Raw genomic sequence first — 10,723 nt, forward strand, 5'->3', positions numbered from 1 at the left:
TTTCTTTTCTTTTTTTTTGTTGTGTTCACAATTGGAAAAATCAGGAAGGAAATTTCCTTTAATGTTGCATGTGGAAAGTCCTTGTTGTCCTATAGGTAGAATTAGTGTTTTCTGTAGCTTTCAGATGTGGTGTTAAATACCCTAATGATAAAATCTGTTCTTCTTTTACAGATAATACCTGGTTGCTGCAAGGACAGTGTCTGACAGGAGAAATAAAGGATGTTTCCTGTCAAACTGTCATTCCCTTTCAGTTACCAGGGAGCTGTGTGTCAGCTGAAGCCACCCTGGCCATCAAAGCGTGCCTCTACTACTGCAGCAAAGGTAGCAGTGCCTGTATGATGGCAGGAGTCTCGTTCAGCCAGCCCTTGCAGGTTGCTGGCACAGCCCGAGGCAGCTCGGCTCAAGTGGAGCTCACACACACCTTTGTAACCAACTAACACAAAGCCAGCTGATTTCACACTTTGTTTTGCTATCCACCATTTCTGTGGGAGAAAGTACAAATAGATAACTTTGCTCTGTTTTTTCCTAGAGCTTGTGACAAAGCTAAGAAATAATATGCTTGGTTAAATTAAGTAGTTTTCTCTACAGTCTAACGGGAAAATTTATCATCACAACCTCATTTCTTTGCATTACAGCAGCAGCAATAACTTTGTAATACTGTAGATTCTGTTGCCAATTGTGAACATACTGGAGGTCTGCCAGTCTTAAGAAATGAGCAACAATTTTTAGAATCCATTTAAAGAGCTGGTGTTACTTTCTGATGTTACTGTAAGATATTTGCACTGTACATACTGTTGGAGTAGATCATTTTGGACTAACACTTCAAAATTTCTTTTGTGCCCTTATTACATTTTAATAGAATGTCAAAAGGAAGTTTCTTTCTCCAGTCTGTAAAAGAAGTATCTTGCTTATTCTTCTGTAATGACACTTACAACACATGTATTTTGAAAATGCATCTTAAACTAGATGCAGCTCTAGTTTTATGCAAATGGAATATTTTGCTTTAACTCAACGTGACCGCCTTACATGAAGAGCAAAGGTTCATGGAAAATTTTCTGTGAAAGGGGAAGTGTTCAAGTTCCTGCAGAAGAATTTCATGCTGATTTTTAACAAAAAATGTGCCTCTCTGCAATGTGTTTATATATATATAATAGCCACCACAAAGCTATGCTGGAGCTTTTCTGATACATACCAATCTACGTTTTATAGAAAGTGGTAGGTAATGGTTGAATATCTACACTGCAAAAATTAAACGTCAACCATTTCAAGCAGGGTGATTCACTCCCATTTTTATGATTTCTCTGCAAAGACTTGTCTGAAGACTTCTGTCTTGCATATACATAATATTATGAAGAATATTGCACTCTTGAAGTCTGATTCAGGATCCTTTGAAGTCACTGTTAGTCCCTGGATTTGTAATAGTGGCCACTGAACCAGAATTGTATATTTGATAATGGATTATTTACATTCATCTTTAGAGCTTCTGATCTTTTGCTAGAACACTGGTAACCTAATCTTTGAGTAGGACGCTTTAAAACTCTGTTGCAAAACTCTGCCCTTGGGGTTTAAATGCTTTGCGAGTAAAATTCTCTCAATTTGCCATAGGAAGTAGGGGCAGGGTGATAGTGGTGGTGCAAGTTTATTACTTGAACTGGAAGAGTTTCCACCGTGCTTAAGTGGTAATTAGGTTAGGCTCTGTGCTCTGGTCATGATAATCAGTTCTGAGAAGATGATTTTGTTTTAAGTTGAAAGATAGTATTGTCACACATATTATGAAGTGCAGTAGTGAAAGAATTTTTTTATAAAGTCTTTTCTAAAACAATTATTCCTGACACCTTTCAGTAAATCCCCAGCATCAGTTGTTGTTGCTTTTTCTTACTTGAAGGCTGACAGAAATGTTGGTCATGAACCCAAGAGGCTTTTGTTTTAAGGGAACCATATGGACTGGTGTGGTTCTTCCTTCCATTGAAATGCCAGTTTATCTGAGAGTTCTTTGTGGCACCAGAAATGGTTGTTATCTCACCTGTCAGCAAAGTAAGGGCTGAAATATTATTTTTCTTATGTTTGGTTTTTAAGCAACTTTTCTAATTCAGTGTTTCAGCTCCTTTGGGTAAGCCTCTCAATTCTCACATGCCATTTTGAAGAGTGAAAAAGCTTTGCTGCTTTGTTCACAAATGCTGTTGGGAGATTGAAGATAAAGAAACTGATTTGGGCATTTACTATTTTTTACACTTTAGTAAAACTCAGTCTTTCACCATTTTTTGTCTGTCTGTTTACCTTTGGATAGTAGCCAGGAAACCTTAGAACAGCTTCTAGATAGCCTGCAGGTTTTCTGTTGCTCTCTGAAAAAAACAAGCATTAGGTTCAGAAGTTCAGAATAACGAACCAAACTGCTACAGTTATCTTGAACCTGTAATTCATCAGATAGATCTTTTATCTCTCATTTTGTCCCGTCATAGAATGCTTTGGGTTGGAAGGGGCCTGAGTGACCATCTAGTTCCAACCCCCTGCATGGACAGGGACACCTTCCACTAGAGCTGGTTACCCCGAGCTGCATCCAGCCTGATTGTGAATACTTTCAGGGATGGGGCATCCACAGCTTCTCTGGGCAACCTGTGCCAGTGTCCAAACACCCTCACAGTAAAGAATTTCTTTCCAATATCTAATCTAAATCTGCCTTCTTTCAGTTTGAAGCCATTCCCCCTTGTTCTATCCCTACATGCTCTTGTCAAAAGTCTGTGTCCAGCTCTTGTAGCTCCTTCAGGTACTGGAAAGTGCTATAAGGTCTCTCCAGTATTCTCCAGGCTGAACAGCCCCAGCTCAAATTTTCAGCTAAGATGACATTATATTTTTCTATTTCAATTGGATCAGGTCATCAAATTCTGCCTGTATGCCAATATTTAAAAAAAAAAAAAAATCAAAAATCTGTTTTGTTTTTGACACTTTTAATTAATGTATTGCTGTACGGGAAAGGCTCTATTCCTCACTTTATTTAACTAGAGTGTATAATGTTTAATTACAATATCGTAGTTATATTTTCTATCTCAGTGTTCTTTCCTTGCTCAGTCTGTGTGTTCACTGTGATTGGCCTTTAATCATGTAGTCTAACACCAAGTTTTGTTTGTCCAAGGCATAAGGATGCACATTCCCAGAGTCACTCCTTCTGTTTCACTTGTTGTGTACAGACATTCGAATGTTCTGTGATTAGAAGAGCATAGATTTTTTGAGAGCTTATGATATTTAGGGATACTATTTCCATTTCTTCCTCCAGGGTTTACAAGATGCTCTTACAGTAAAGCAACAAGTGCCATAAACTCCACCAGACAGGCAAACAGAATAGCAGGTACAAGCTACAGAAATTTATTTAAATACCAGAAAGCATCTTCCAAATATGATGCAGAAAAATAGGAAATGTTACTATTCTGTCTAAGTACTGAAAAATCGGATATATTGATGACTGCTACCTCTTTGTATGGGAACTTAGTTTTTTGGTGTTTCCTGATACAAAAATTCCAAGCAAATTGGAATGGCTCAGCACTCCCAGATTTGTGTCTCACAGTAAAAGTATTTAATTCAAGGCATTTTCCAAACATGACTTTCTACTGGCTTTAAACAGGTTTTGCCTCAAACCTTAATAAAGCACTAAATGACTTTAGCAAGTCTCTAAAGAGTATTGGTCATGGTTGATTTGTATAATGGAAACAAGTTCAGTGGCATTTTAAGATTTTAGTTGTAGTGTTTGCACTTCTGGGACAGCTTTTTGGTTTTGAATGGATGTATTAATAGTTCCAGGAGATGTTTTTAGTAATTTTATTTAATTGCAGTATAATATTTTTTATTAGACTAGAAAAAAGATAATGTGGTTTTGAAGAGGGAGTGTAATTTGTTTTAATAGCTCTTTCATGTTGTTTGAATTCAGTAATATCTTTCTGTAGTTTGCTCCCTTCTGTTGAAGGAAGGATAGGTTTGATGACTGTGTAAACCTATTGATGGGCACGTATTTTATGCATGTATTTTTGGTTGATTTCTTTTTGTGTTAGATTCTTACATCATTTTTGGCTTTTCTATTGAATGCTTTTTCTTAACTTTCTTCTAGTTTGTGTTTGGCTTCTCATATCTTCCACCTGTAGAGCATTTTGTTTGTATAATGCTGTGGTAGTGTGGTACCAAGCAAGTGCAGACCAGATGAGTGATACATGAGAAGTAGTTTTATAGCATCAGGTAAATGCCTTATCTGCTTATCCTGAGAAAAGGTGCATGGGGCTTCCAATATATTGTATATTGGAATATACAATATATATTGTATGTATTCTTAATGCACTGGTTTTATTTCAGTAGGAAAATATTGAAACCATGGGTAAAACTGCTTTGTTGAGAGAAAATCAGGAAAAATATATTCCTTACCTCTTGCTCAGAGAAGGGGGATGATGAAAATGAAGAGACTTTCCTTCTTATGTAGGGCCATGTCCTTTTGTTCCTTTAATTATTGACTATTTATTTTAGCAAAGAGAGAGGCACTATTGACCACAAATTGTCTTGAACTTTTGATTCCTAACAAGGTTTTCTACATACATGGAAGCTTTAAATGTCTGACTCTGTAGAGTTATGAGTGATAGATCTAGTTTTAAATGGTTTATAGTTTAGCAGACAATAGCAGAGATTTATGTACATTCTTAAGATGTGTAATTTTTTAAAATCACTGGTATTCATTAAGACTTACCTCAAAGACACGTTGAGGCTACACTCCCACAAAAGTGTGAACTCAAAATTAAGTTTTCTTTGTTGTAGAATGTGTGAGATTTGCTGTGGCACATTGTGTTCTCCAGGCTGCAGTTGTGCTACCTAAGGAGAACTTCCCATGCACAGCAGCTCATCAGTCACCCCCAGTAACTCTCCACTCAAATCTGCCAGGTCACTTACTCATATAATCAATTAATATTACTGGTTTATGTTAGCAAATATTTAGTATTCAGAATTTATCATTACAATTTTCATTGCAATTGGTTTGTCAGGGATTAGAGGAGCTTCTCTGTCCCATAAGGATGGTGACAAGTAATTGGAGATAATTTTTGAAAATGTGAGACCCGGTTATTTTTTAATTAAGTCACAACATCTGTTTTTGCATTAAACAACAGATCATTCATTTAGAAACAATATTTCTAATGTTTTACATTCCATTATGTTCATATAACCAAGTTTCAGTACTGTCTTCCATCAGAAGCAGCTGATATATATTTTATAATTTTTGTACTCTGACAAGTAAAGTCACTACTCTCATTTAGGATTAGGATTCATTCCTGTTCAGAAGTCATCACACCTATGATTTAGTTTCCAAGTTTATCTTGGTTTCTTTGTCATTCTATTATGGGGGATTTTGGTTAGGTTTTTGGATCTGTCCTTTCCTCCTTTGTGTAGTTTCCACAATGAAACGCAGCTCGTATGTTATTACCATGGAGGGATCCACGTAGGAAGGATAATTCCCTCCACCAGCTCCTTGCCCCTCCCCTGCTTCAGGGATGGGATGTAAATAGCAAGTAATTCTAGATGGCATTAGAATAAGGTGATGTCCTCAGGTTGGCTTCATCAAGCTTTGCACTGATGCAGCTACTGTCAGAAGTTTTACCTTTACCTCTGGCCCTGTCCAGTGAGGTCCTGAAGTTGTTTCTAGGTGTCCCAGAACATCCCTTCAAACTTGAGTAGCCTCTGCAGGGATTCTGATGGCTCTTAGTTTCAAGAAACTTTGATGCTAGAGATGAAATACTTTAGCTGCTATAGGTTAAATACTTTAGCTATTATGTAATTTGCTGTCTTGTTGCAGGTTGTTTAATTATTGTCAGGTGATGCACTCCTGCTGCAGATGAGAAGCTGGAAGCCTTGGGTGTGAGTTGAGGAATGGTTGTGTAGTGATAATTAAATTATTTTACCTCTTTGGTGGTCCATTGCTTTCAAGCATATGAGGGAACTCTGTCCAATTGCAGGCTCTAGGGCTAAGCAAAAGAATTGCAAGTATTTTTAAAGTCTTGCCTGGTTCCTTTGAAACATTGACAATTTTGAGCTAAAGAAATCCCGTTTGAAGAAAACCTGTTCATACATCTGCCTTAACTTAATGTTCTGTACTCAACATGCCTCAGAAGAGAGATATTCCACACTGTATTCTTTCCCATTTTGACTAAGGATTGAGAAATTCAACCCATCTGGCCATTGTCAGACTGCATAGAAAGCAAAACAGCAATTCCCAATTTGATTTTCCTTTTTTCTTTTTTTTTTTTTTTTTTTTTTAATAAGAGCCTATTTTCCAAGCTTTTGATTAAACTGAAATACTGGGTTTGAACCATATGTTCAAGGGATCTGTCCTGAGGGTTGCCTGAATCAGATTTCTGACTCTGGTTTCCAGATTTTAAAAATGAATTGATAGTAAAGTGGAGAAAAAAATTGCTAAATGTTTTATCTATTGAATATTTAATTTCAGAAGTGTCCAATTTCACTTTTAAAGTATAATTAAAACAACTAAAATGTTCTCCTCTCTGTTGTTACCATTAATGTACCATTAATCTTTGTATCATTAAAACCTGTGATGGATCTATGTGATTTTGTAAGAAAATCAATAAAGAAAAAGAAGGTAGTTGTTAAACAGTGACTGGGTGAAATCCAGGTGCTCCAAGATTAGTGGCAAATATCTTTAGGGCCAGGAGTTTGGCCCAGTGTGACAGAAATTTTGTGGTTTTATTACATCTTGATGGCTGAAGGAAAAAATCAGTGCCTTTTGTAACAATACTTGAAAGTGTTTCTTTACAGAAATACTGGAGTACTGATTGGAATAAAGTATTTGACCTTCATGGTTTGCAAGCTTCAGAGGGATTTAATTCTACTAATTCTGAAACTGTGAAGAGTTTTCCTTCTCTGTCATGTTATTGAATTAATTTGAAATTACGGTGCTTATTTGTCAAACTCCTTTTCTTACAAAATGCAGTTATTTCTCAATCTTGTGAGCTTACTTCTGAAACTATTGTTACCTCTTTTGTACACTTCAGAACAAATGTGGCAGGGAGACTTCAAACAGGTTGCTGAAATTGTGGTTTGAGTGAGATGGAAGGCAAAGCATGCACTGATCTAAAGGGGCAAAGGTGACACCTCTTGGTATTTGAGGGGTGGAGGGTTGGTCTTTGTTTTGGAGTTGTTTTCATCTGTTCTATAGATCAGCAAAGATTCTTTACACAGTAAAAGGTGGTGTGTAGGGGCAGTCAGGAAGGGTCAGGTTATCTCACTGCAAAAACATGTAACTTCATTTAGGTTCTGCTGCTGGGATATCTAAAAATCCCAGCAGTACAATGCTAGTGAGGAAAGTCACATTTGAGCACTTAACACCTTAATAAATGTCTCCAGGTGATTTAAGGGGAAAGACAGGAATTTTATTTTCTTCCTTGAGAATTTCAGTGTTGCTTTGTGGGCATTGGAATATTTTTGTCTTCTCTTTGAGATACTAAACCTTTGTTTCTCCATTACATTTGATGCAAAGCCTTTCATATATCTGAACACTTAAAAAATGTGGTTTACGTTTGTTGTTACAAAATATGAGAAGAATTGAAAGCACGTCATCTACAGCTGATGTAGGTCATGTAAATTCTTCACTGACAATGTTGCCTAACAGTGTTCTTAACAATATTCATAGATGATGATCCTTTTTAAATAAAAGGTAAATGTCCTGTAATATTGTGAGAACAAATAAATACGCTGTAGAAGACATGTCAGCCTTGGCTATCAAACCAACAGATAAACAGTGATTAAAGAATGTATGCTTTCTCCTGTGCAGCCTCTTTCTCCTTGTAAAGCTTTTCCATGGAAAAATAAACATTAAAAAATTTTATGTGTTCTTTCAAGGCTGGGTTTGTCTGTCAATCTTTGTGTGAACACAGATACAGAAGTTATGAAATGTGTCTGCTGTGAGGGGCTGCAGCTTGAATAAAACACTTCAATTAAGAAGTACTGTTTGTTTCCCACTCCCTTTGCCCCAGGCTCCTCAGCCGTGGGTGTCAGTCAGCCCTTCAGTGACCAAAGGTCTGTAAAACAGTGTGAGTCGTGAGGACTGCCCCCTCCAGGAGTCTGTGAACAAGAGATCTGCTTTTATTTTCATTTCTGCACATAAGAGACATTAAAAATGGTGCACTGCATGAGTCACAAGCTGCCTGATTGTAGCCTTCAGTTTATTGCAGATATCCCAGAGCAAATTTAGCTATGGGAACAGATCCCTCTGCATGGAGCTCCACTTGAAGTAGTGTTTGTGACTGTGGTTAGACTGTGCTACACTTTGCAGCATGTGGGTGCCTGTTTAATTATAATTGTGGTTGAACTGTGTTTTAGCAGCAGCATCTAAAAATAATTGTTTTACTCAGAAAACAGTTTTGCAGCTTTGACCAAGAACCTGTAGGTATAGGGCAGTAATGCAGGCTCTCATGTGCTCCAGTACAACTGGAGATGGACACCAACATGCCTACAAAGATAATCCCTTATTTGTGCTGCTCATCATGTTTTTATTGATACCATTATTTCTCATTAATGAAAGCATTGTGTGACAAAAATTCTGGAATATCTACTGTAAGTGAGTCCCATAAATTGTACTGTAACTATGTTAAATTTGTGTCATTTCCCCCACCCCATTAAAGATTTTTCCTCGTGTTTATTCATCTATTCAAATATTTAAAATATTTATACACACCACTCATAAAACTCAGCTAACTTTCTTTGATTTCCTTGTAGATGCAATATATTCAGCTTAGCCTGATGCAGCAAGTCTGGATTTGACAGAGTCAAACAAATTTGATTGTAATTTCTCTGTTTTACTAAAAAGTTCATCAAAAGCTTCTGCCAAGCTCAACTCAGCTAGTTTAGGCCAGGTCACACAATCTCTCAGCATCTTAGTGAGCATTTGCCACAGATCACAAAGCTGAACCTTGGCTGGCTTTCAGTCGTCATCTCTGAAATGACACCTTCACCCCCAACTTCTGAGTGTTCTTAAAACAGAAATCCTGTGCGAACACAGACCTGTATGTTCTACATGCAAACAAATCTATGATGGTTTTGTATCTAATGGCATCTGTGGCACTGAGCTGGGCTGGTGCATTTTGCCAGAACCCAGGGAGGCACTGCCCAGTGCAGATTTCTGTGGTCACAAAGTCACTGCTCTAGGAAACTATTAATTAACTTGCTTCTAAAAGCAAGGGAAAGGAGCCTTTCATGTTAAAATCACTAACAGGGCCAAGATATTTTCTTGTTATTGCAAGGGATTCTGCAATCTCCTGCCAAGAGCAACTTATCCGGAGATTGGGTAAATGGGGCTTTACACAGCTCCTCTCCCTGCCCTGTCCTTCCCATCTGAAGTAGTTTCCTGTGGCTGTTCAAACTCATGACTGCTGCCTCATCTGAATTTTATCTTCTCTGCCTGTCACCCTGGTATTTTGTGCACACAATCCCACCAGGAACTGAAAACAATACCTGATGGCTATTTTATGTGCCAGTGTGGGTAGCAAAGTTCCACCCTTGCTGTAACTGGGCTTTCTGGAGCAGGTTTGTGCTTCTTTGCCCTCTACTTTAAGAAGAGAAATCAAAGCAGAGGTGAGGATTTCAGCCTTTGCATGTAAAGTTTTAGAAAGTTTTAGCTTTCTAAAGTGTTGCTGCAGCAGCACATACTGATTCTTTTTTTTGGAAAAGCATTAGCAAGTTATAACCCTTAGCTAAATCTCTCCGTAATTTTACTGTCTCAGACATTCCCTTAAGCAGAGTATATGGGAATGCCAGTGCTCAGAGCTCCTGGCAAGAGCTCAGGCTGTAAATTGTGGGTATATTTCCCAAACAGTGAACAAAGCTCTAATATTAAGGAGTAATTAGATATTAATGAAGATTTTGTTTCACTAAAACTAAATACTTCATTGAAGTTACCCTTGTGCTGTATAATGTTTGAAATCTATTCACCATGGAACTGCAGTGTTATTTTTGAAGCTATCATTGCAATTATTGTCCTTGAGAAACAAATAGTTTTTCTAACACCATCTTTATTTTCTAACAAGAAGGCAGCACATCAGGTTTAATATCTACATTAGATAACAGGGCTTGGACAAACACATGGTTTCCATAGTGAAGTGAACCTGTGAGGTTCTGAGGTGACAGCATATAAAGTGCAATGTGTTTTAATCAGAGCAAAGCAGAGTCAGCAGTTAAATGATGTTTTTATTGATACAACGATTTATCATTAATGAAAGCATTGATGTGTGTCAGCAGCGAGCGTAAGCAGTCGTTGCATCAAGGTCTGTGCGCCTTCCCTCCCCCTCCTTGTGCACTCTGACACACTTGACTAAAGCTGTGATGTTTTCCAAGTTATCTGGGGTTGATACTGAGACACAGAGATCACCGAGAATGAGAGATGTAACCATTTTTTCAGAATCTTAATACATTGGGCAAGTGGAACCACAGGAGAAAATGCAGCATTGAAATGCACCAAGCAGTACGTAGGAGCATCAATGCCTAAGTGGCAGTTAAATCCAAAAGAAACTTGCTGGGGGCTACTGAGAAACCCATCATTTAAATTTTTCTTTCCTTTATGCAGTTGAGTGAGGAAGATGGATTTAATTTGCATTTTTGCCATGCTCTTAGCAGCGAAAGTGCTACAAAGTGCTGTTGTTATCATAGACTCAAATCAGATGTGCATGTGGCAGAACTTCTGAGACCTTAT

General features: G+C 37.6%; 1 protein-coding gene across 1 annotated transcript in view; it reads left to right on the forward strand.

Moving 5' to 3' along the window:
* NHLRC2 (NHL repeat containing 2) overlaps window positions 1–7,877 on the forward strand; it is a 33,775-nt gene extending 25,898 nt beyond the window's left edge. Inside the window, exon 11 of the mRNA XM_069020060.1 lies at window positions 172–7,877. Within this exon, the coding sequence (XP_068876161.1) occupies window positions 172–437 (266 nt within the window). The 3' untranslated portion in view covers window positions 438–7,877. The remainder of the gene's footprint in view (window positions 1–171) is intronic.
* Window positions 7,878–10,723: the final 2,846 nt, after the last annotated feature.

The sequence above is a fragment of the Aphelocoma coerulescens genome, chromosome 6, assembly GCF_041296385.1.
Source record: "Aphelocoma coerulescens isolate FSJ_1873_10779 chromosome 6, UR_Acoe_1.0, whole genome shotgun sequence".
Lineage (NCBI taxonomy): Eukaryota > Metazoa > Chordata > Aves > Passeriformes > Corvidae > Aphelocoma > Aphelocoma coerulescens.